Genomic DNA, 27,837 nt, shown 5'->3' with positions numbered 1-27,837 from the left:
TACCTCTGATGATTACGGGAGTCTTCACCTTCACTCTGGTTTAAGGTGTATCTGGGAGATGGAAAGATACTTAAGAAATTACTTAAGCTATGAAGAAGCAAGTTGTCATCAAGTCCTACCTGACTGAAAAAGAATAAATCCATAAAAGGAATTTAGGGTAATCTGCGGCGTTCCACAATCCGGTCTAATTTTGTGTCAGTGGATCACCAACCAAAAATGTGTTCTCTGGAATTCAGAGCACATATGCTCTTCCCTTCTAAAATGTGAGAAAGTCTGAAAAGTGTCATGTAAATAAACACCTAAGGCAGAAAAAAAAGAGAAGGCAGAAAGAAGGAAAGAGGAAGGATGAAAGAAGAAATGGAGGAATGAGAAAAAGTAGGAGAGAGTGCATAAGGAAAACAATGTTTTCTAAAGTATAAATTTGGAGAAAACCCAGCTGAATTCATATGCTTTATACTGTCAGAAAGTAAAAGCATCCCCTCCTAACATACTCTCTCTTCTCTTTCAGTGACAGAAATGAACAGGAACAAACGCATGACAGGAGTGCTGAAATCTGCTAAATGCAGGTGTCTTAAAATGCAGCATCTGTCTGCTTCCCTGGGATAATGTTCATTTTATTTCAATCATGTGGCATTGAGTATCTAACATTGTTTTTCTATGTATAATCAGCCATAATTTCCTTTTGGAATTAGGTAAGGGGCAATGTTTTTCTTCAATAAAAAGCCATTTGCTCACCTTTAGAGAACTGAGCAAGGGAGTCGCTAGGATACCTTTCGGGGTTTCAAGACTCTGTCCTAGAACTTGCAAATTGACGAAACACATGGTGATCTTTCCTTCCATCTGTCTATCCCTCCATCCATTCTGCCGGCCAGCTAACAGAAACTAAATGAGTTCCTCCCAAGTACCTGGTCCTGCCATTGGAGCTGGCAATAAACGTGAACAAAAGAGATAAAACCCTCATCTCAAAAACGTTGACATCCAAGAAGTTTAAACAGACATTTACATAATTATACAAATAAATATGTAATTAAAAACTGCAATGAACGACATGAAGGAACATGACATGAGGGCATAGAATCCTGTAACAGAAGGACTTGATTGAGAATGTTAACATTTTCTCAGAAAAACAAAACAAGCAAAACAGGCATCTTGATTTTTGTAGAAGTAGAAAAATTTGTCGATTTTTGCCTATAGCCATTAAAATACTTAAGCAAAACTTCATATTATGTTATGTGGGCTCAAAAAAATTCTTGGGACTTTGCTTTTAATACTGTTGGTGTCAAAAATACTTCAAAAATGAACAGCAAAGAATGCTTATTTATAATGGTTTAGTGTGCTACTTTCAAATAAACTAGAAGGTTTTAAGAGGAATAGAAATGAAAAATCCAAAAGAGGTAGACCTTGTCTTGACAGAGCCACAGCCCTGGACCAGAAGGCAGAAGTTTCTAGTCTCATCAATCATGCCCTAGCTGTGCTACCATGGCCAAGTGACATAACCTCTCTCAGGCTGAGTTTCCTCATCTCTGAAATAACTGCTATGCCCGTCTATGAGGTTCTTCTCAGGAGCATCTGAGTAAGTACTTTGTAATCACTAGCATAGAAAATATAGTACAGAAAGTGGGCATACAAAGTATCAAAAAATAATAATGCAAAGCTGAATCACCCTTCAGAGAGGCATTAGGATTGGCCATCCCAAAAGACTTCATTAGCTATTTAGAAAATATCATTGTGTATCTATCTTTAAATTGCTGCCAATAATCCCAGGCAAAAACTCATTACAATATTCTCATAGCCAATTACTTAGCATGTCACGCTTGGTAGTCTGAAAAAACAAAAACAAAAAAACTAGCAAATGCTTCCTGCAATAAATAACCACGTGTGCACTTAGGATTCAACTTAACTTGTACTCAGTGAGGAAAAGGGCACTGTTGAAATACATGCTGACTGTTTTTTTCTTTTTCTTTTTCTTCTTTTTAAATGTATATTCAAGGACAACAGAGAAACTGAAATTGGGAAAAGTTTGACCTGAGAGAACTACCATTTCAATCAGAGGAGTTAGGTTATAATTCTCACTTGAATTCATCTCTTTATAACAGGCACCTATACTTTTACTTTGGAAGCCTTTATATTTGTTATTGATTCCATGAAGGGCATTGCTCAAAAAACACAGGCTCCATGGTCACCAGTCTTGCTTGTTTAATAGGGCCATTCTGAGATGTCACAGCCTGGAGGAGACATTCTTTAACCAGTCCCATCAGAAAAAAAATGACTCAGTGTTTACCATCCAGGATTTCAGTATAGGTTCTTCAAAGACATACATGAGATTTTTGTAAACAGCAATCATCTGCAACGTGTTCTGGAAAACTCTGCACTGAAACAAACCCACCTTACTAAAGAACTATTTCAACTGTTGCCACGTTACCATCTCAGGGGCATGGAGAAACTAAAAACAAATTGAGCATTTAGAAAATAAAACAAGATTTTTAAACACAATCAAGGAATAGGTTATTTATGACACAGTTTAAAAATATTTTTGATACAACTACTTGATCTAATTTGTTCTCCATGTTTTTATTGCTTGAAAGAGGCCAGACACATAAAGTATGAAACGCCTCAGCTTTATTAATGCAAACATATTTTTATTAAAGAATGAATGCATTTATGCTAAAGAATAGCTTACATATGTTGTAAAGCAACAAGCATATCTTCAAGAAGTGAGTCCTCTTCAGTATGACTCCATGCTTATTCTACATGCCTGAAAACTGGGCCCACACACGGGGCACACGTACACGCACACGAACGCAGATACGGACACACAGATACGCAGACCAAAATGCTGACACCATCGCTCTCTAGATTGGATTAGCTCTCATTTAAGGCTTCTTAGGTGCTGCAGTGCCCCTAATATTACCAGGATTGAAAACAGACTTTTAGGAAGGAGCAGCATTACTTGGAAAAGTAGTCATCTGCTCTTGGCCTCCAACGTATGTATTTTAACAAATACTTACAATTTCATTCTATATTGACTCTGTGTGTTTAATATTTAAAGAACCATGAAACTGAGAAATCTCAGAATTTTTTTTAGCGAGTACTTCTCATTCAAAATTTTAAAAAATGGGCAATTCTGACCCTAAAATATCATCGATTTTATGATAATGCAATAAGATTTCCCTTTAGGTTAAGATGACGTGGGTTCTCTAGACAAGTCAAGATTATCTAACTCATTCTCTATCTAAGTACAATGCTGAGTGATGGAAGCGAGGCTTCCGTGGTGATACCAAATTGGATTTGAAGCTTGCCATCAAGAATGCATTGGACAGGACCACTCATTAAATAAGTTACCATAAATCTCAGCTGGATAAAAGGAGAGCTGACATAGAGTGTGTTCACTTGTTGGTCTAAACTCCTGGTTTGTTTGACTGTTTATTTCATTTGCTTGATTGTTTTCTTCCTTTTGGTGTCCTGCAATGTATGTTGAGATTCCATCTCTCTTGGGATATGAGAAGGGGAAAGAGGGTGGACAGGGCAGGAGGAGGGAAAGGGAAGGGGTCATTAGTAATTGCAAGTATTCTAAGAAAATAGATGAAGTGAATACAATAAGAGGGTACTACTTGGTATATTTATGTAAATAAAAGCATTATCTGTAACTGTGAATTAACTGCCAACTATCAGGTTGTTAGTTGTAAAGCTCAATAAAGGCTGTGCTGATTTGCATACAGAGGAGGGCATCTGCCATGGGAGAGGAACAGAGATATTCCTTCCTCCCTGCGGCCGGCATCCCCATCAGCACCCTGCCCATCCCACTAGAGATCCCATAGGTGCTCCTAACATTCTTGTGGAATTTCATAAGGCAGATTGGAATGGCCCATCCAATAACAGCTGCAGAGTATTTGCCTGAGAGTGGTGAAAACTGGCATGGAGCTCTCCCACAGAGAGGCATTGGGAAATGAGAAAAACAAGAAGAGAGTCTAGAACCTTCCTCCCCATCCACACTCCCACCCTCCTCACAGTCACAGCAGCAGCAGGTTTCAATGTAACGTAATTACTTTAATGATACATTTCTTTAGATTTAGAATTGCTCTTCTGAATTTAAAAAGCTTGGCCAGCCAATAGTTTGGCAGTCTTTTCATCCCAAATTTGAAACGTTGCTTACTCATCTATTCCCTTGAACTCCGTGACCAATACTGCCTTTGCTGAAGCGTCTCAAGTTCATTCAGCCATCATCAGATTCCAATTCCTGGGAAACCTCTTCAGAGGAGCTGTTGCTGTGGATCCGCCCATCACTCTTCATACTGTGGAAAGTCTTCCTGAAGGCCTCCATCATGGCGTGGGCCAGTTTCTTGGCCTCGAGCTTGCTCTCGCACTCCACGGCGTGGCAGTCCATCTGGTAGGACAGGTCGTCATTGATCTCCCTGTACACCCAGGCGAAGATGTTGGGGCTCACGTTGTGGTCGGCGGTGCAGTAGGCGATGCGGGCCACCTGGAAGGTATCCATGTGCACTGTGGCCTCCCCTTTGTGGTCGAGGTGATGGAGCCACACTTGGAATGGCCGGATTTCCAGGAGGGCATTGGCTGGAAAGACATCCTCTCGGGCTAGCGTGTGCTTCTTCCAGAGCTCAATGACCGGCTTTTCTGTGCAGCCTGACAAAAATTGCATGCCAGTGGTGGAGACTTTGCCCAGGTAGGTAACCTGCAGATGCAAGAGAGGAAGAAAAGGGAGGCATCAGCAGAAGGCTCTTTGTTCTGATAGACTGAATGAGTAGGTGTTTCACATAGTCACGGTGTCACAGTGGGAAGGTGAAGACACTTCTTTCTTGCTCCCTGAAAGAATAACTCATCAGAATTTGTATCTTTTCTAACAAGTTGCCTAGTTGGCAAATGTACTGAAATGATTTGAATAGAGTCGGATTTTAAAATCTAACTTCTAGAGAACTACTCTCCCTCTCCTTACTCCTTTTTTAAACCCCAATTAAAATGAAGAGTATGATCTTTTACATAACTTGGCATTTCTTTAACATCATAAAGTCACTCAAAATTTATTTTCAGTCAAACACACATAGAATTGAATAATATGAAGGAATCAAAAGGACACTGCATTGGAAAAACAAAATCTTTATTTAACTTATCTCCTAGCCTGGGTCTCTTTCCAAATCTCTCAATGTTTGATTTCACTTAGGCTGCCTGCTTCTAATGCCAAGGACGCAAAAACTGTTCTCTTGAAATTATGGCCTAAAGCATGATAGTTTTCCTTCCCAAGATAATTTTTAAAAATAACAGCAGTGCCCAGTTGTTTTTTAACCTAAACTGTGTTTGAACTGATGAGCATCTGATCTGATAATAAACGAAAGATGTACAGAAGAATTAAGAGTAGAATGCTGGCTTATCACTTAGCTAGATGGCAGTGTGAAAACTAAGAAGAATAATTCCAAAAGATTCAAATACTGTCTTTTTAAAAACTTGTTTATAATATGCCAAGAAGGGATTTTCATTCTTTCATTGTTTTATTCATCCCACAAAATACAGAGAATTATTATTATTGGAGCATAGGCACTATGGAAAGACATAGACTTAAGAGATCATCTAAGAAATAACATGAAATAGTATATACTTACATTTAAAATTAGTGACACAAATAGAAATACTATGAATTCAAGGAGTGAAAGACCAGAAGAAGGTCCGTGGAAACAGTGAGAACTGAGAAGGGACATTTGGTCAAAATGATGCCAAACAATGTTTCTGTTTACTGGGACAATACAGGCCACATATAAAAAATTAAAACACAGAAGTTAAGTACTATTGTATTTTTGTGACAAGAGTAGTCCCTTTAAGAAGGAAACTTTTTAATAAAGATGTGTAAGGGTGGTACATTACAGAAGTAGTTATTGGGACCCTATTATACACAATGGCAATCTAACACCTAGGCATGGGGGTTGCTATGAAACTGGGGAGGGCCGAATATCCACAGGAAAGAAATAATTGAATATTCATTCAGAGGACAGTCTTTGAGGCAGGTGAAGTTGAGGTTTAAATCCTAGCTCCACAGTTCACCAGGACAAAACTCTCACCCTTGACATATGCACAGCTATGACTATGACGTAAGGCAGGCCATGGAAAGGGCAAGAAGGGGAACAGCAAAGTCCCATGAGTGTTCAGTGGAGGAGGCAGTGGCATACGGATGACAGAAGGCCTCCGAAAGAGGCATTGGATTTCAAAGCATTGGCCTCAAACTACATAGGAGCCCAGCAAGTCAAGATGGCTCAAGAGGAGGAGGGAACAGTAAAGGCAAGGCTGCAGTAGAGAAAGTCTCAACCAGCTTGGACAAAGAGGCTGTGCTAACCTGAGCACACATAAACCCATAGCCTAAGACAGCCCTGGAGCAGAGGCCATGTAAGAGGTCCACGACCTCTGGATAAAAAATAGGCTGACCTTTGTGGGATCGCCCCACATGCGGTCTGAGGAATTGGGGCGTCGTTGCTCCTGCTGGAATGCCACTGAAGGGCTAAGGTCCAAGGAGTGCCTGGATGTGATACAGGCTGTGAACTCAGACTTTCCTGATGCCAGGAAGAAAGGTGGATGGGGAGGCCTGACTGATAGCAGAAACACAGCCAGGGGATAAGGGTGGCCTGGATTAGGAACAGAGGCAGTGGGAAAGGATAGGAGGAGGCAGAGGGAATAATATTGCAGGACGAAAACTAACAATACAGGGTGAGTACCCCTTAGATAAAATGCTTGGGACCAGAAGTATTTCAAATTTCAGCTATTTTCAGATGTTGAAATACTTGCATATACATAATGAGATATCTTGGGGAGATAACCTAAGTCTGAACATGAAATTTATTTATGATTATGATTCATACATAGCCATTAGTTTTACCCAATATTTTAAATCATTTTATGCATCAAAGTTCATGAAATTGAGCCATCAGAAAGCAAAGGTATCACTATCTTAGCCACTCGTGGACGATCTGTGAACATTTGACACTAAATAAATTGTGGTGTTTATGCACCAAATAAATTGTGCATAAACAGAAAATGTCAACACATTTAAAAAGGCAGCCCACTCAATGGGAGAAAATATTTGCAAATCATATATGTAATAAGTAATTAATATCTGGAATACATACAGAACACCTAAAAGTCAACAACAAAAAGTAAAAAAACCCAACTTAAAAATGGGCAAAGGTATCCACAGTGGACCGAATAAAGAAAATGTGGTACATACACACCATGTATAAATACTACTCAGCCATGAAAAGAACAAAATCATGTCCTTTGCGACAACATGGACATAGCTGGAGGCCACTGTCTGAAGTGAATGCAGGAACAAAAAACCAAATACCACATGTTCTCAGCATCCAATGCAAACTCTGCACTAATCAGCACATTACGAGCTGTCACCCAAACAATTTAATACGAAGTTACCCTAGCCATCATCCTATTATCCTATTATCAGTTCTACTCATAAGCAGCTATTATCAGTTCTACTAATAAGTGGCTCACTCAATTTATATATATTTATCACAATAGTTCTACCAATAAGCGGCTATGATCAGTTCAACTTACAAGCAGCTATTATCAGTTCTCCTAATAAGCAGCTTACTCAATTTATATATACTTATCACAACACAAGAACCCCTCTGACTACTCCTACCACTTGTTTACTCACTTATAAGTAGGAGTAAACATTGAGGACACATGGACATAAAGATGGGAACAACAGACACTAGGGACCACTAGGAGGGGAGGGTTGTGGGGGTAAGAGTTGAAAACTACCTACCAGGCATCATGCTCACTGCCTGGGTAATGGGATCATTAACACACCAAACCTCAGCAACACACAACTTACCCATGTAACAAACCTGCACTTGTACTCCTGGACCTAAAAGCTGAAAAAAGGCTTTAAAAAATAAACTTTCTGTATGGCAATCCCTGAGGAAAAAAATGGGCAATGGAAATTAATAGATATTTTTTGAAGCTAAAAAAAAAAAAAAAACGTGAAAAGATGCTACCATCCTTAGAAAAATGCAAACCAAAACTACAATTAAATACCACTTCACACCTGTTAGGATGGCTGCTAAAAATACAAAAATTAGCCAGGCGTGATGGTGTGCACCTGTAATCCCACCTACTTAGAAGGCTGAGGCAGGAGAATCGCTCGAAACCGGGAGTCAGAGGTTGCAGTGAGCTGAGATCACATCACTGCACTCCAGCCTGGGTGACAGAGTGACACTCTGTCTCAAAAAATAATAATAATAATAAGTTAATTAAAAGTAGAATTACTATATGACTTATAGTTCCACTTCTGGGTATATACCCCAAAGAATTGAAAGATGTATATCAAAGAGATATTGTACACATTTATAGCAATACTATTTGCAATAGCTAAAAAGTAGAAGCAATCCAAGTGTCCATTGACAGATGAATGAATAAACAAAACATAGTATATATGTATAATGGAATATTATTCAGCCCTAAAAAGGAAGGAAATTCTGACAGATACTACAACATGGATGAATTTTGATGACATTATCCTAAGTAAAATACACCAGCCACAAAAAGACAAGTACTGTATGATTCTATTTGTTTGAGGTATTTAGAGTAGTTAACATCAAAGAAACAGACCAATTAGAATTGTGGTTGTCAAGGGATTGGGGGAAGGACGAATGAGGAGTTACCATTTAATGGATGCAGCGTTTCAGCTTTGCAAGATGAAGGGAGTTCTGGAGATGGTTGCTGGTGACAGTTGTGTTCATTATGAATGCATTTAATACCACTGAACTGTGCACTTAAAAATGGTTAAGATGGTAAGTTTTATGTTGTATGTATTTTACCAAAATAAAAATAAATTAGGGGAAAAAGCATATGGAGGAAATTAACTTTAGTACCTGAAATGAGGTATATTTAGTTTTACTATTCACCAAAACTAGAAATAACTATTTTTATGTTTGGTAGAAAAAAATCCTGATTTCCTCTAAAGATTCTCTCTCTCTGTCTCTCTCTGATATTTTTCTAAAAAATTGCATAGAGAAATACATATCATGACATAATTTAAAAATACTTCTAAAATTCTTTATTGCAAATTGTAGATGATTCACTACAATGAAAACCAATTTAATAGTAGTAAAATTTTGATAACTAAGAGAAAATATCTTCCTCTTTATAAATATGTATTACTTATAAAATAAAGATTTTTAAAGAAATAAAGTTGTATTTTGGAGGTGTACTGGAGAGACGAGTGGAGCACAGATAAGTAGTTTAAATGAGATTATATAAATTTGAAATATATTATCTATATGAGATTATATAAATTCAAAGAAATATTGTTAACGGCCGGGTGCAGTGGCTCACGCCTAGAATCCCAGCACTTCAGGAGGCCGAGGCGGGCAGATCATGAGGTCAGGAGTTTGAGACAAGCCTGGCCAATATGGTGAAACCCCATCTCTACTAAAAATACAAAAATTAGCTGGGTGTGGTGGCAGACACCTGTAGTCCCAGGTACTGGGGAGGCTGAGGCAGAAGAATTGCTTGAACCTGGGAGGCAGAGGTTGCAGTGAGTTGAGATCATGCTACTGCACTCCAGCCTGGGTGACAGAACAAGACTCGGTCTCAAAATAAATAAATAAATAAATAAATAGATAAATAAATATTGTTAACAAGTTGGCACTTCTTAAAGAAATACAGGGGCTAGGTGTGGTGGCTCAGGCCTGTAATCCCAGCACTTTGGGAGGTCAAAGTGGGTGATCACTTGAGGTCAGGAGTTCAAGACCAGCTTGGTCAACATGGTGAAACCCATCTCAACTAAAAATACAAAAATTAGCTGGGTATGGTGGTGCGTGCCTGTAGTCTCAGCTACTCAGGAGGCTGAGCAGGAGAATTGATTGAACCTGCAGGAGGCAGAGGTTGCAGCGGGCTATACCACTGCATTCTAGCCTGGGCAACAGAGCGTGACCTTGTCTCAAAAAAGAAAGAAAAGAAAAGAAAAGAGAAACATAGGAAAACAATTATCTGAATGGGGCTTCCTAGAAATGGAATGGCAATAATTCTTTACAAAGCGTGTCCCTGGCCGGGCGCGGTGGCTCAAGCCTGTAATCCCAGCACTTTGGGAGGCCGAGACGGGCGGATCACGAGGTCAGGAGATCGAGACCATCCTGGCGAACACTGTGAAACCCCGTCTCTACTAAAAAATACAAAAAATTAGCCGGGTGAGGTGGTGGGCGCCTGTAGTCCCAGCTACTCGGGAGGCTGAGGCAGGAGAATGGCGTGAACCCGGGAGGCGGAGCTTGCAGTGAGCTGAGATCCGGCCACTGCACTCCAGCCCCGGCGACAGAGCAAGACTCCGTCTCAAAAAAAAAAAAAAAAAAAAGCGTGTCCCTAAAAATAGAATGCAAAGGGATAAAATGATGTAGCAAGACCATCTCCCCTCAGAAACTCTTTTAAATCAGCCCTGCTGTTATCCATAATGGCCCAAGTTCCGGAATCCTGACCTATGTCTGTGCACTTTGCTCTAGGAAGTCAATTATTTACTGCCTGTCCACACATTTCTTAATTATCCCATTAAATTCTCCAGAGTTTGGCATTAACCCATAATGTTGACTGTAAGTCACTGAAAAACACTATTCAGACCTTTTTTCAAAAAGTGAACTTCTCTCTTTTTTATATATGTATTTTAATAGAAATGCATCTTATAGCTCTGATTTTCAAGGGAAATTGAGTAAAAACTGTTTTAAAAAATTAATTGTCTCAAAATACCAATGATTCAGTTATGCTCTGCATGCAACCATGTCCCCTGTGTATTTGGGCCATGGAGTTCCCATATCTCAATAAACAGAAACCTTATAATATGGGCCATTATACCTGTATATTTCTACATCAACACTGTTACAGGGACTTACTCTAAATATAAATAGAGAGGTCTCTTCCTGCCATGGTTTCTCTCATGCGGGAAAATTCTCTTTAATGTTCTTCTGTGGGCACATCCTCCTTATGAGTAAGAACACAGAACTCATGTGCAAGGCTGCTTCTGGGGGTTCCACAACCAACATAGCTGTGCACCAACGTCAGGCTTGCTTAAGGAGAATCCTGTTATCCTGTCTATGAAAGAGGTGAACACTTTCTAGATGAATCATAGGCCCTGTCTTTAAGAGTCGCCATCTTCCAGAGCCACAAAGTAGACAGAAAACATCATCTTATAAAATTGGTCAGGCCGGGCGCGGTGGCTCAAGCTTGTAATCCCAGCACTTTGGGAGGCCGAGACGGGCGGATCACGAGGTCAGGAGATCGAGACCATCCTGGCTAACACGGTGAAACTCCGTCTCTACTAAAAATACAAAAAACTAGCCGGGCGAGGTGGCGGGCGCCTGTAGTCCCAGCTACTCGGGAGGCTGAGGCAGGAGAATGGCGTGAACCCGGGAGGCGGAGCTCGCAGTGAGCCGAGATCCTGCCACTGCACTCCAGCCTGGAGGACAGAGCAAGACTCCGTCTCAAAAAAAAAAAAAAAATTGGTCACAAAATGTGTCCAAAATGATACATAGATTTTTAAGCCTTCACCACCCAGGGTGCTGGAACAAAGGGAGACTTGGAAGGTGACAAGAGAAGTCTTCAGGAAGAGTAACAACTAGCTGGAAATTGCAGTAAATACCAGCTTCTTTTCTATGGTGGCAGAAACAGGCACTGGGCATGAAACTTATTACAAATGAATCATTCTGAGAGAAATAAAATGAACACTTTCCCCATGTGTCATTCCATGGCATAAACTGATGTCCCAAACACAGACATTTGCAATGTGTGTAAATCGACTTGCCCAACCCCAACTGAAGAAGTTATTTGAGAATATTCACAGCCTGTGAAAATATAGAGAGGCTGTGAAGCCAAGGGACCCGCCAGAGTGTCTGCAGTGTTAACAGCATTGGATCAGGAGACAGCAGTGTCCTCAGAATCTCTCCTTCCGACTCATGAGTTTTCCAACACCCCAGCCAGCTCTTCATTCATGAATCACCATTCCCTGCTCATGTGTGTCAAAACAAACTTGGTTGCCTGAAAGTTATACTTCTGGCTGAGCAGTACCATTTGTTTCCCTTGGTGGCCGGTCCGTACCTCATTCTGGCCTGAGAAGCTGCTGTTTTGAACTTGACTCACCTCACGCTAGACTGGAGAGTGGGATGAAAAGGGTCATGTCAAGGGTTCCCAAACAAAGATGGAAGATGGGATGGATGATTGTGCAAGAACCCAAGCACCTGGTTTCCTGGAGTTCTTCGACTTTCCAAGCTGGATGAGCCCAGCTTCACAAGCTTAGCTTGGGTTCCATTTACTGCTGGGCTTCTCAAGAATGACAAGCCAAGAATAAAGACTTTCTGGAGGCCTCTCTTGAGATATAAAAGACTTTGCTGTAACTAACACAAGAACAGAAAACCAAACACTGCATGTTCTCATTCATAAATGGGAGCTGAACAATGAGAACACATGGACACAGGGAGGGGAACATCACACAATGGGGCTTGTTGGGGGCTGGGGGCCTAGGGGAGGGAGAGCATTAGGAGAAATAACTAATGTAGATGACGGGTTGATAGGTGCAGCAAACCACCATGGCACGTGTATGCCTATGTAATAAACCTGCACGTTCTGCACATGTATCCCAGAACTTAAAGTATAACAAAAAAATAAAAATAAAAATTGCTGTTTTTCCTTTGTCTGTAGGACATAAAATATGTACCCAGCTGACATAAAATAGCATGATAGGAAAGGAGAAAGGATGCAACTTTGCTGGGAATCCTAATAGCCTTTGGGTTCCAAGGCAGAAGATGAGAAAAAGAAAAGCCGCTCTTAACACTGGGCAAAATACCAGAGTCAGGCTCTTCTGCTATCACATGAATTCCCACCTGCACATTCCAGAGAAAAGGCTAAGGGTGCAACACAGAGATTTATGACCTCGCTTGAATCCACTGCTTTCTTGCTGGCCACAGAGGCGAGGAATTCACTGGGCACTTTGAAGAGTGGAGATGGATCTGCATGCCAATTTCTCAACAATCTAAATCACAAACACTGATTTGATAATTATGACCACGAACCTATATTACAAGCTTTAAGCCATGAAGAAGGTATTAAAAGATAGATGCTGTTCATAGTGAAATCTATGAAATTATTGTCAGCACGATAATACATTTTGGAGGTCTAGAAGAATGCAGAGGGAAGACACAAAGGGGGCTACTAGAACCAATTCCTGGTTCCTGGGCATCACTAACAGGAACAGGACCAGTGGCTAACATTTATCCAGGACTTACTCTATGCCAGGTACTTGGCTAAATGCTTTATGTGGATCATTAATCCTCATAATAATTCCATAAGGTATGTAATAGCTGTTTCTATAGATTAGGGAACTTGTAAGAGGCTGAAGTAACTTGCCCAAGGTCACAGAGTGGCCAGAACTTGAACCTGGACAGTGGGACCCAGAAATCTGGCTCACATTTGCCACATCCCAACTGCCCTTCCCAAGGCTGGTCCCTTTAGACTTGTGGTGAGCCTGCCAACAGGATCCTCTCTGGCTCCTCCTAGAGCTCCCTGCCCAGTTTCAGCATCAGCCATCAAGGAGTTGCAGGGTCATCCACCAGTCTTCCTGGACCCTGGAGAAACCCATAAAAATAGCAAAGGGGAGTGGTAATCTGGGAACTATTTTCAATACTTCAAAAGGGCAGAGAAAAGCTGTTTTCTGACAGTGTCTCTTTTATTGTGTGTGTGTGTGTGTGTGTGTGTATAATATGTGTGTTTATATATAATATATTGTGTGTACATATATGTGTATATATATAAATATATATATTAGTAAAAAATGAATTCACATTTACATAATGTGATTTATTGGGCAAAAAAAAATTGCTCTAAACATGGAGCCTATGACGGAAAATATGTACCTGTCAATGATCACACTGGAACTCGATGATCAAAACTGGACCACTCATTTTCCACTGAGGAGTCAGTGGCAGTCCCAGAGCCCATCAGTGAGACAATCAGTTCTTAGGCCCATGTCTCCCAACTCTAAGAAAAATGTTCCTTCCGTCTCAGCACGTGACTCCTTAAGCTAACTTCTATAATAAGGCATATCATTAGATACAGTGATGGCTGATTTTATGTACGGATTTGGGTAGGGCATAGTGCCCACTCTTAGGTCAAACACCAGCCTAAATGTTGCTGTGAAGATATTCTTTTTTAGATGTGATTAACATTTAAATACGTAGACTATGAATAAAGCAGATTATACTTCATAACGTAGGTAGGTCTCATCCAATAAGGTTAAGACCTTAGTAGAGAGAACAGATCCCCAAGAGGGAAGAAACTCTGCCTCTGGACTGATTTCTGACTCAAGACTGCAACACCTCTTCCCTGGGTCTCCTGTCTGCCCACCTTCCCTTAAAATGTTGGAACTTGCAAGACCCTACAATCATGTGAGTCAATTATTTTAAAGATATGTCTCTGTCTCTCTCTCTCTATCTCTCTGTCTCTCGATCTCTCGCTCTCGCCCTCCCTCCCTCCCCCACTCACACACACACACACACACACACATATAAATGGGGTCAATCATTTATATATGTGTGTGTGTACCAACCTAACACCACTCATTTGTTACAAATGTAATGATTCTGATACCCAAAGATCTGAGAACACTTGCCCCAAATCCCACAGCTGGTCTCAGAAAAGTGAGATGTAGAACCCAAGTCTTCCACCACAAAACAAAAGCTCTTTCCACTGCTTTAATTTCTTCACTTGAAGAGGATTCAGACACCTTAGTTTCAATTCTTAAATCATTTACCTTTTCTCTGGCCATTTCTTCAAGAGTCCATACTGAGACCAAGGCCTAGTCAGGGACAGCAAAATGTAATAGACACCCTACCAAGGCTTTTTAAACATCCTGCAAGGTGGTTGGAGTCAAAGGCACTTAAACTGTCCTAAACTAGAGATGTGTTTGCATAGTCCAGGGATTTTAAATTAGAATGCATCAATCATTGAAAGAAAACAACAGTGTAGCATAGTTAATATTCAGACATCATATTCCTAAAGAACTCTGACATGGTGTTTAACAAAGCAAACCATTCCCACTTCAAAGAATAATTCCAAAAAGCAAACGTTAAATCTGTGCCGTGTTGGTTCTTACCCTACCTTTCGTGCATTGTGTATCAACATACTAGACAACATATGTTAAAACATTGCTCTTGGAGCCCAACACTATGGTGGGTAGGACTTTACACATCCCTCAATAAAGGCAGTTGAAACCCTCAGAAGGCCAACCCGAGAGGCTTGGTCTCAGCTCAGAGCAGGCCTGGGCATCCTTTCTGGTTGCAATCGCTCCAGAGTCCTCCCCCTCAGCCCTACAGGCTTCTGTGTGTCATCCTCAGGAAGCTCAAATCACTCTGAATCAAAGCTAGGGTATTTTCTTTTGTTTGATTTGTTGTCAGAGTGAGTCTTTGATACCATTTTGGGGTCTGTCTTTTGGCAGATCTACTTCACTTCATCAGGATAAAGGTGTATCTAGGCCAGGTGTGGTGGCTCATGCCTGTAATCCTAGCACTTTGGGAGAATGAGGCAGGCAGATCATGAGGTCAGGAGGTCGAGACCAGCCTGGCCAACACAGTGAAACCCCGCCTCTACTAAAAACACAAAAATTAGCTGGGCGTGGTGGCAGGCACCCGTAACACTTCAATCTGGGCAACAGAGCTAGACTCCAACTCAAAAACAAAACAAACAAACAAACAAAAAAACAACGAAAATGGATCTCGCTGTCCTATGGCTAGAATGGGATGAAGCTGACTAATTGTCATTCTCCATGAAGCTACCCCTCCAGTCTTTTTTTTTATTTTTTATTTTTTTTATTTTTTTATTATACTTTAAGTTCTAGGGTACATGTGCATGACGTTTATATCATGTATAACTCCCCAATTCAATTCCTCCCTCCTCCCCCCTCCCCATGATAGGCCCCAGTGTGTGATGTTCCCCTTCCCAAGTCCAAGTGATCTCATTGTTCAGTTCCCACCTATGAGTGAGAACATGCGGTGTTTGGTTTTCTCTTCTTGTGATAGTTTGCTAAGAATGATGGTTTCCAGCTGCATCCATGTCCCCACAAAGGACGCAAACTCATCCTTTTTGAGGGCTGCATAGTATTCCATGGTGTATATGTGCCACATTTTCTTAATCCAGTCTGTCACAGATGGACATTTGGGTTGATTCCAAGTCTTTGCTATTGTGAATAGTGCCGCAATAAACATACGTGTGCATGTGTCTTTGTAGTAGAGTAATTTATAATCCTTTGGGTATATACCAGTAGTGGGATGGCTGGGTCATATGGTACATCTAGTTCTAGATCCTTGAGGAATCGCCATACTGTTTTCCATAATGGTTGAACTAGTTTACAATCCCACCAACAGTGTAAAAGTGTTCCTATTTCTCCACATCCTCTCCAACACCTGTTGTTTCCTGACTTCTTAATGATTGCCATTCTAACTGGTGTGAGATGGTATCTCATTGTGGTTTTGATTTGCATTTCTCTGATGGCGAGTGATGATGAGCATTTTTTCATGTGTCTGTTGGCTGTATGGATGTCTTCTTTTGAGAAATGTCTGTTCATATCCTTTCCCCACTTTTTGATGGGATTGTTTGTTTTTTTCTTGTATATTTGTTTGAGTTCTTTGTAGATTCTGGATATTAGCCCTTTGTCAGATGAGTAGGTTGCAAAAATTTTTTCCCATTCTGTAGGTTGCCTGTTCACTCTGATGGTAGTTTCTTTTGCTGTGCAAAAGCTCTTTAGTTTAATTAGATCCCATGTGTCAATTTTTGCTTTTGCTGCCGTTGCTTTTGGTGTTTTAGACATGAAGTCCTTGCCCATGCCTATGTCCTGAATGGTACTACCTAGATTTTCTTCTAGGGTTTTTATGGTATTAGGTCTAACATTTAAGTCTCTAATCCATCTTGAATTAATTTTCGTATAAGGGGTAAGGAAAGGATCCAGTTTCAGCTTTCTACTTATGGCTAGCCAATTTTCCCAGCACCATTTATTAAATAGGGAATCCTTTCCCCATTTCTTGTTTCTCTCAGGTTTGTCAAAGATCAGATGGCTGTAGATGTGTGGTATTATTTCTGAGGACTCTGTTCTGTTCCATTGGTCTATATCTCTGTTGTGGTACCAGTACCATGCTGTTTTGGTTACTGTAGCCTTGTAGTATAGTTTGAAGTCAGGTAGCGTGACGCCTCCAGCTTTGTCCTTTTGACTTAGGATTGTCTTGGCAATGCGGGCTCTTTTTTGGTTCCATATGAACTTTAAAGCCGTTTTTTCCAATTCTGTGAAGAAAGTCATTGGTAGCTTGATGGGGATGGCATTGAATCTATAAATCACCTTGGCAGTATGGCCATTTTCACGATATTGATTCTTCCTATCCATGAGCATGGTATGTTCTTCCATTTGTTTGTGTCCTCTTTGATTTCACTGAGCAGTGGTTTGTAGTTCTCCTTGAAGAGGTCCTTTACATCCTTTGTAAGCTGGATTCCTAGGTATTTTATTCTCTTTGAAGCAATTGTGAATGGAAGTTCATTCCTGATTTGGCTCTCTGCTTGTCTGTTACTGGTGTATAAGAATGCTTGTGATTTTTGCACATTAATTTTGTATCCTGAGACTTTGCTGAAGTTGCTTATCAGCTTAAGGAGATTTTGGGCTGAGACGATGGGGTTTTCTAAATATACAATCATGTCATCTGCAAACAGGGACAATTTGACTTCTTCTTTTCCTAACTGGATACCCTTGATTTCTTTCTCTTGCCTGATTGCCCTAGCCAGAACTTCCAACACTATGTCTGCTTAGCCAGGTTTAGTTGCCTGACCAGGAAGCAGAGGGTAAGCTTAGCTGCCTAAACAAGGCCTTCCTCTAACTTTATCAGTATGCTTTTGTTTGTTTTTCTAAATGGAATGATTATGACCCAGAAAGTCATACAGATTTACTCTTAATTTTTTTAATAGAATCAAACATGCCAATTTCATAAAGTACACAATCTCTAGGGCACATTTATGGACATGCCTTGGTTGGGAGATATTTATTTCAGTAACTTTCCTAAGGCTAAAAATATTGAGAAAATTTAAACAATGTTTCACACTTTTCCCCAAGTATTTGCATAGGTTATGTTGATATAATCTATAAAAATATTAATAGACATTTTATTAGGAAATGTATGTTTTATTATAGAAATATATACCACGGAGGAAAATTTATCAAGACCCAATATCAAGTAATAACTAAGTACTATTTTTGAACTCTAGCAAAGAGGTGAACATTCCTTCAGCTGTTAAATACAGCATGTGCTCCGCAATTAGGGAGTAAAATGATAGACTTATTTCTGCTACTTGTATTATAACTTAGTTCCAATGATGCAGAGTGACTTGAGATTTTGTGCCCCATTTTGTACTTATCAAGCAGTTCCCATGTGCAATTTGTCCTGTCAATTGGCTCTTGGATGTGTGAAGCTTGGAAATACTGTCATTGTCACTGTCAAAGACAGAAGCGATTTATCTTGAAGGTACTGAAGCGTGCCCCTGAAGACAAAGTCACTTAATAAAAACGACATCACATTGAAATACACATCCCCTCATGTGGCCCCTTCTGGTGAGCTGGCCTTAGGATGATGAAACCTGGAGCTGTTCCACCCAGCGGCCCAAGGACAATTTATTTCCTGACAGGTCTGATACCTCTCCCTCTGCTTTCTAGTCAGAAGAGTATACTGAAAAGCCACAGAAATTCAGCAGAGCTCTCTAGGCCCTAACATGCTCACAATGAGATAATTCCCAAAATGATAAATCAATGCCAAGCACACTGCTTGAGAGTCATCCTGACAAATGGATTCAAGGGACAAACAGTGCGGCAGGGGAAAAGTGTCACCAATTTTAGTCCTTGGAGCACTTTATCAATTCATTTGCCTTTGTGCACAACTCATTAGGAATGGATCACAGAAGGCACTAAATATTTAGAAAGAGTAACGCTGAGACAGCGTGTGGTTAGAGGTCATAAACACAAAAATCTACTGGCTACAAGTCCAGAGATCCTAGTAAGCAACCAGTGGAGATTTGGAATACAAGAAGGAGAGGTACACTGAAGCTAATTAGACATGGAATTGCCATATATTCTAGAGAAATGAAGACATGTGTAAATACAAACTTTATATGAATGTTCATAACTTTATTTGCAATAGCCAAAAACTACCAGTCCAGATGACTTTCATCAGATAAATGGTTAAGTAAACTGTGGTACATCCATATCATGGGATACTACTCAGCAATAAGAAGGAATAAACTTTGATATGTGGAACAATTTGGATGAATCTCTAGGGAATTATACTGAGTGAAAGTCAGCCTCTAAAGGTTACATACTATATGATTCCATTTGTATATAAATTTTGATATAACAAAATTTTAGAACTGGAGAACAGACTACTGGTTGTCAGGGATTAGGGACGGGGACTACATTTTATTTAATTATCAAAATGTATCATATATTTGTTGTTATGATCAATGGATATTAATACTAATTATAAGGATAATTCAAACCAAAGAAATATTTAAAATTAAAGATGTATTTTTACAGAAAATAATTTTTGAAAATTTCAATTGTTTTACATTTTTCTTGCAGAGAAAATATGACAGGGTAGACAATAAATGATTAAGCAACAGTTATGAAATCCACTCTCTCCCTTTATGAGGGAGAAAGGAGGTAACCTTAGAGAAAGAAAGAACCTAGTCTAATCTTATTGTCAACTTGTTAATTACCACACCTTCTGCTGTTTGCAAGTAAGCACATCCTTGGCTGTGGAATTCTTCTTGTAGGATATACCTGCTTGCCTAGAATCAGTAAACAAACCTGAAATCTGTGAATTTATGGCATATAGCTTCCAAGAAAGAATCTCACAGTGTAACTAAGTATAAAATGGAGATGTTTCAAGATTAAAAGGGTGCTCTCTACTTAAGTCATGCCACTGTATACAGTATTAGGTATTTTCTGTGCCAATTTGAGCCAGATCATACATAATGCAGCGAGAAAGGATTGAGGGTGCTATACTGACAGTCCTAGCTCACATTCATTCTGTTTTGCTTGTGCTTTCTAATTATTTGATTCTTTGTAATTATTAGTAAAGTTTGGCACTAGATAAGCTTTGTTATTTGACTATCCAATTCTTTGTGTAATCTCAGAGAGTAATAAATAAAAGACCGAACCATAAACTTATATTAAGTTGAAATTCTATGTGGAAAATAGAAGGGCTATTAAAGTTCAAGGAAAAACAAACAAAAAATTTATGATTATTAAAGAAGAGCTTGTTCGTGATATTTTTAAAGACAGGCCAGCTTGGTGTTTAGATTATATTAGCTACATTTAAAAGAGTCATGTAGAAAATTATTTAAAATGACAGTCTTTAACATATGCCAGAAATTATATCCCTTGCAACTATTTAAACTTAGAACAAAAATATTTGATATGTACTTAAAACTGTGTGGTTAACTAGAATATTAAAATATTTGGTAGAAAACTGAATGAAATCCTTAGATTATTTCTTACCTGACAGAGTCTTATTTAAAATATCTACTCATAGTATTACATAATTAGAGAAATGCAAATTAAAACAACACTGAGATACCTCTCTCACCAGACATACTAATGAAAAGTAAAATGTATGGCCCATATTCCATTAGCAAGGCTGCAGAGAAACAGACACACATATACTGATGGTTGGAATGCAACTTAGTATAACCCTTTTGGAAGGGAACTGTCATTCTATAACAAAATTCTGTATGTCTTTTGAATCATCAATATCATACCTAGGAATTTACACTGAAGATACTCTTCAATATGAAAACACATAATCACAGTTTATCCAATGTTGCGTTATTTGTAATCATAAGATACATAAAACAATCTAAATGCTCATACCAAATAAAGCAGTTGAATACATTACAGTAAATCCATCTAATCTACTATTCAACATGTGTATTTGAAAATGAGTGAGAAAGGAAAAAAAAAAAAAAAAAGGCTGGGCACAGTGGCTCAGACCAGTAATTCCAGCATTTTGGGAAGCTGAGAAGGGTGGATCACCTGAGGTCAGGAGTTTGAGACCAGCCTGGCCAACATGGTGAAACCCCATCTCTACTAAAAATACAAAAAAAATCACGGCACTGCACCCCAGCCTGGGCAACAAAGCAAGACACTGTCAAAAAAAAAGAAAAAGAAAAAAGTTTTTAAAAAAGGGGGGTTTTGTGTAAGCAAGTAAGGGAAGTGAAAGCATATATTTTTATATATTTGTTTGTGAACAAAGAAACCAGAAGAAGAAAACTGATTACCAACATGCAGTGGTTGCTTGGGAACGGGGTTAAAATAATGGGTATGTGGGAATGGGTAGAAGGCATGAAGAAGCGATACTTCTTTAAGTATACCTTTTTGTATAGTTGTGACTTTCAGAATCATGGATACAAAAATTAATACAATCAAGAGAAACTGGGTGAAAATATTCAACATATAACCAAAATAAAAATGAGTAAACCTAACTGGATTGCAAATGAAAAACATAACTGCAGTGAAGAGAGGAAAAAACAAGCTCAAATAACATCTTAACACAGTATTTGGACAATATCCCCTCTGGCTAAAGACAGAAAAACTATAAACCATTATTGTACTTTAGTTAGTACGTTTATTTTTCAAAGTGCCCTAGACTTACAATGCTGAATTTACTTCATGCGTATTAAAGAAATAAGTTAAAAAGTAGTTATACAGTAAATGCTGAGAACCACGTTTCTCATTGTTAAAGAGAGTTACACATATGGAAAGTCAGGGGGCTACATAGAACCCTGGGACATCAGAGTGGAATTGGAGTAATTCCAAATCCATGGCTATCAATATATATAGACATGTAGACACTGATATCAATATACAGGTGAGTTTCTGTGTACATGCATATATACATATACTTCTTAGCTGTGCCCAGCACCCTGTGAGCAGTAATGTGCCTGACACTGTGAGCATAACTAAAGCCCAGATCTTGGTTTCTAAATATCATTCTCCATTAAAAGAAGCCAGCCCTACTCAGATAGAGCTGCTTTCAGGGCTGTTACACAAAACAGTGACATGGTCCTGGAACATCATGCTGTACCAGAAAGGAGGAAAGTGCTCAAAGAATGATATAAACATGTTCAAAGGACAGAGACATTTGAAGGGGCTCCTGCTGGCCAAACTGGGGACAATTAGACCATGAAAGTAAATTATTATAGTAATGATTACAACCCACAGAATGGGTCGGAATCCATGAATCAATATTGATATAAATAGATAAATGAATCAATTGTAGGAAGAAAAAGAAAAGCTCTTATACTAGAACACAAACTAATTAAGGTAGAAGAGGCGATGAGATTAGAAAATCACCACTTGACTCCCAACGAAGTAATAAATGTTTCAGGCAAGAAGGATCAGTGGATGCTAAAATTTGAGACAAAACATCTGATGAGAAATCGGTTATTTACACAGAAACAAAATACCTCCACAAGACACCTATTATTTACAAATGGAGAGTAACAAATTTTCTGTGGAGAAACTAACACATCCCATCCCAACTAAGTGATAAAGTCATATACACTGTGAAGAATGCACCATTACTTCCATTACCCTCCTGCCAACCCCTTGAACCCAATCTTATGGAAATGTTGAACAAATCCAAATGGAAGGGCATTGCTTAAACTTCAAAAGTATAAAGTTCAGAAAGACTGAGAAAGAATAAAGATCTGCTCCAGATTAAAGGACATTGAGACCCATCTCATTATCCTGGATCAGTTCCCGGGCACTCATTTACTTTTCTTTTGATATAAAGTACAATAGTTTACAATTGTCAAAATATGAATAAGGTCTCTAGATTACACAATAGTATTGTATAAATGTCAATGTTCTGATTTTGATAACTGTCCTGTGGTTAAGAGAATCTCTTACTTTCTAGGAACCACACTGTGAAGTATGGAGATATCATGTCTACAATATGCTATCAAACAGTTCAAAAGACAACAATTATGTGTCTGTGGGAGAAAAAGGTAGAAATATACACATACATATAGAATATAAATGATAAAGTAAATAAATGATGGGGAAATACGGGAAAAAGAAACCTATGTATATTGAAATATTTTATAATAACTTTTCGACATTTTTGTGTTAAAATTACTTCATAATAAAAAGCTAAAAAGAAGATCAATGAAGACATGTCCTTGGCTCAATCCTAGTTTAAGTGAAAAAGATGAAGATTTTCATGAACATATACAGTTGACTAAGCAATGTTCATATCCTGAAGACTAAATTTAAGATATATTCAACAAAAGACCTGTTTGTGATCAAAATCCACCCTCTCATGCTGGCTGGATAACAAATTCTATTTAACTGTCCTGGAGCACATGTGTGTGTGGTGGGGGAGGGGCGAGGGGGGAGGAGAGTGGATCCAGGAATTTCATTGGAAATACATCAGGTTAAAAATAACACCTTTGGCAATAAAATCTGTGACCACTTAAAAGTTTTCAATGTCATATTCTACCTTCTCTTTACAAAATAGAACCCAATGCATGATGTGAAAGTAATTTTTAATGACTAGTCCTGTTACATTTTCATATTCTTAACATAATCTTGGAACCACAGATTTTCTGCTATTACCTAATGAGCTGATCCAAGGAAATATTGTGACAATTTGATAATATTGTTACTATTCATCTCCACATTAGAGTTATTACATTGAAAAAAATATTCTACAGGAGTTTCCCACTAGATTTCTTTTTCTTTTTTTTTTTTTTTTGAGAGAGAGAGGAGAGAAAGAAGAGACAAAGAGAGAGAAAAAAGAGAGATGGGAGAGAGACAGAGAGAGAGAGAGAGAGAAGAGAAGAGACAGAGGAGAGAGGGAGATTTTTTTTTTTTTTTTTTTTTTTGAGATGGAGTCTTGTTCTGTCACCCAGGCTGGAGTGCAGTGGAATGATCTTGGCTCACTGCAACCTCTGATTCCTGGGTTCAAGTGATTCTCCTGCCTCAGCCTCCAGAGTAGCTGTGATTACAGGTGCTCGCCACTGCGCTTGGCTAATTTTTGTATTTTTAATAGGGACGAGGTTTCACCATGTTGGCCAGGCTGATCTCAAATTCCTGACCTCAGGTGATCCACCCACCTAGGCCTCCCAAAGTGCTGGGATTACAAGTGTGAGCCATTGCGCCCAGCTGAGAAATTTCTTTTTAAGAAAGGAGAATGATATCAAGTATTTAGAAAAACAGAAGAAAGTACTGATAATATAGAGGCTTATGGATTGCAATTTTGAAGGCTGTCTAAAGTCATTGCCAAGAAATGTATTCTTAAGGGAAGAAAAAAAGAAGCTTTTCTCTTCTTTAATATTTGGAAAACAAGAATAAAGAACAAAGCAGACTCAGGATATTTTGAGATGAACAACTACTTCAGCAAGCACATTTATTTTTAGTGAGAGTGTACTTGCACTGGTGCAAAGGTTTCACATCATGATGGATTAAGGAAAAGCAAGAAGTTCTTTCATTATTTTTCAAGAAGCACCTGCTCAGCGGTCCAGAGAGCAGTCTTATTTTCTTATTTTAGGACACAGTAGCACATTACCAGCGGGGCAAAGCAGGCAATCACTGTCTAGTAGACAGATTCAGAATTGCTTCCTTCTGATTCGCTCAGATGGAAAGAGCCATGCCTGGCCAGCCATGGAAGTCATCGGCTTAGGTGAGCAGAAAATGCAGCCTGGCAATGCCCGGGACAGACCTGTGAACCACATTAGAAGGAACGGCTCTGTGGCCAGCCAAGGAAGAGCAAGGACTACGTCCAGCTCATATCCTTTGAAGTCCTTTAAAAGATGATTATCTGACTCTCTGGGCCCCTTCCATATTTCAGGACCTCGTATGTGTAAAGCAAAGATACAGAAACCATGACTCACAGATTTAAACCAGAAAAGCAGATCTCTTTTTAAAAATAACTTTATTTTTATTGTTTTAGGAAAGTCTCTTTATGATGAAAGTCCTTGTAAACTCGGTGGATTTTCCACGTGGCTGTTTGCATGTTGACTTTTTCGACTGTGCTTTTCCCAAAACCCTTCGGTTGGGCTGCAGTGTACCTGGGTGTTCCTGCTTTCCCCTATCACCTGAGTCGTGAGGATGCTGAGGTGCTTGTGTGAGAAGATCTACCAGGACTCAAAGGGCAATCTATATCCTGCAGGAATACAGAGGCGGATCACTGACAGAGCTGGTGCTGGGTTAGCTCCTCTCTGCCCACCCCACCAAGAAGAAGGTGGGACCTGCACTCCACCACCACCTGGGCCCTCTCCCCTACTTCCCCCACAAATGCTCTCCCTCACTCTCCCAGTTGAGAGACAGCCCTGAATGTCCCTCTCCTTCCTTAGAGATAGTTCCAAATGTCCCTCCATTATTGCCAGCTCTGAAACTCTACACTAGTGATTTGATACTGAATCTAAGTTGGAAAGTCAAGCTTGATTTCCCTTTAACACCAAGTTCTATCAGAGACAATAATGAAGATAAGTCTTTGTGCTCATCATTTCCTGAGGAAATGGCCAACACAGCCTCACTCTGCCCCTTGGACTCAGGACTCCTTTGTGCTTCTTGCCAGGCCCCTCCATTCTGCCTGGTGTACAACTGTCTAGGAATTGACAGTAACGGCCCATGCTAAAGTGTAAATTCCTAGAATGTAGAGTTGTGAGTCATTGTAACAGCATACCACACACTGCTTGAGTCCAATAAAGACTAACGGAATAAAACATAAATTAATTCTCCGTAATGTCTAATATTTTAATGGAATAAACACATATTAGGTATTACAATTTTTAAATCTTTTAAAATTCAGGCTAGTTTTTTTTCAGATGGAGTCTCACTTTATTGCCTAGGCTGGAGTGTAGTGGTACCTTTTCCGCTCACTGTAACCTTCACCTCCCAGGTTCAAGCAATTCTCCTGCCTCAGCCTCCCAAGTAGCTGGGATTACAGGTGCTCACCACCATGCCCAGCTAATTTTTGTATTTTTAGTAGAGATGGGGTTTTGCCATGTTGGCCAGGCTAGGGATTACAGGGCATAAGCCACCACATCCAGTGATTCAGGCTAGTTTTATGTGGAGAGTTTATTTTTCTTTTGGATGTTGGTCTATTTGTAATGGTGAATAAATGATAATAGTTGATTAATAATTTCAATTAATAAAGTGAATGACTGATATCCTGATAAACATAATAAAGATGTCCATGTAACCTAAAATGTGGCCAACCCGATACTTATGCTCTTTCCTAAGTTAATTTTCCTTATTATTGGTTCAAACGAACAGGAGCTGCTGGTGGCTTGACTTGTGCCCATGGTTCTGTTCCTTTATTCAAGATTTCTGGGCTGTCAGGTCTCTACTATCACAGGTGGCAGTGATGTCTTATTTCATTTGGGAAGTGCTTTGCACAAAACTTGTGAACATTCTTAGAAAGTAACAGTGAGCAGTGCCTTGCGTGGGCTATACAACAAAACAGAGTTTGGGGTGGGAGTGAGTTGATGAGGAAACCTTCCTTTTGTGAACACACTGATGAATTTCAAGAGACTTCAGTCAACACGCTGCATTGCCTGCCCAGCACACTGTCATGCAGTGTGCCCTTCCGGGCGACTCCCGTAGCCTTCTCTGTCAGTCACTGTCGCTGTGTTTTGTCAAGAGCAGAGAGCCCTTGCCTGGCCACTTAACATGCTTTGATTTGGCAGTCACAGAATAGGCTGCAATTGCTGAGGCTCATTCTGTGACAGGAAGGCCTCCACTGTCTGCCTCAAGTGCCACAGCCCAAATCAAACTTGACACAGCCCATCTCTGACCACCATCATTCTACCCCTGGCTGGTAGCAATTCAATCAGGGCCTAAAGGAAAAAATAGCTTTTGCAACGTCTCACATATTCCATCAACGAACCCATGGACTCTGCTGGGAACCATGCTGCATAAGGCAATATTTCCTCATCTTTAACTAGTAGATTGTATTAAAAAAATAAACAAGATGAAAGAATGTTACATTTTCTCAGCAAAGCTTAGTCCTATAAATAATACCCAGACATACACACATAACTAACTTCCTAAACATCTTTTCCTCCAAGGTTTTGTTGTTGTTATTTTGGTAAATGCTGAAACTTTAGTATCCCTAAATTAGGAATGTGTGTGTATATGTGTGTGTGTTGGGGGGGGGAGGGGGGGACTAAAAAATGCACTTTGTGGTAAAAAAAATGTAAAACATGCTTCAAACAGCTTTTCTTTTTGTAGAGTTATATAGAGGAAAAATTAATAAACTTGGCTAGATTTTATGATGAAAAATCTTAAGTTCTTTTTTTAATTTACCTTAATTTCTTTCAGAAAATGTAAATATATATATATATGTAATTTAAGCCCTAGGTAATGAAAAACTATCCCTAAATGAATTAAATTCACCCCTGCCCACAATCAACTTCCAAAAGCAGATAGATGAGGTTTTTATTCTTCAGACTAGAACCCTAGATTCAAAGAAGAACCCAAACAGTCACTCCAAAAAACATTTGATCTTGCTGTTAGATTTTGGTTTAGACAAAAATTACAATCTGATGATACCATCTTGCTTTCAAAATGCATAGAAAATCCCACCAATTTAAACTCTCTGTTCTACAGTCCAACGGTCTACTCACTCTTGACTGCACATGAAACTTAAATCTCCCCAAACTCCCTGCCTGTGCTTACAGAAATTGAATCACTCTCAGTTTATATACACCCAAATAATGTAGCAAGATCGCCTACCATCTTGATAGCTGCAAAAT

The 27,837-nt window shown here is 39.4% G+C and overlaps 1 protein-coding gene across 4 annotated transcripts in view; it reads right to left on the bottom strand.

Moving 5' to 3' along the window:
* Positions 1-2,602: 2,602 nt before the first annotated feature.
* Positions 2,603-27,837, bottom strand: part of PID1 (phosphotyrosine interaction domain containing 1) — a 265,177-nt gene continuing 239,942 nt past the window's right edge. For all 4 annotated transcript variants that reach the window (XM_033229960.1, XM_033229961.1, XM_033229964.1 and 1 more), the window contains one exon: positions 2,603-4,690. In XM_033229960.1, coding sequence (XP_033085851.1) covers positions 4,214-4,690 — 477 coding nt within the window. In that variant the 3' untranslated portion in view covers positions 2,603-4,213. The remainder of the gene's footprint in view (positions 4,691-27,837) is intronic.

This window comes from Trachypithecus francoisi, unplaced genomic scaffold (genome assembly GCF_009764315.1).
Source record: "Trachypithecus francoisi isolate TF-2019V2 unplaced genomic scaffold, Tfra_2.0 Lachesis_group13, whole genome shotgun sequence".
Taxonomy (NCBI): domain Eukaryota; kingdom Metazoa; phylum Chordata; class Mammalia; order Primates; family Cercopithecidae; genus Trachypithecus; species Trachypithecus francoisi.
Note: the sequence above shows the minus strand (reverse complement) of the source record. Positions and strands in the feature narration are given on the sequence as shown.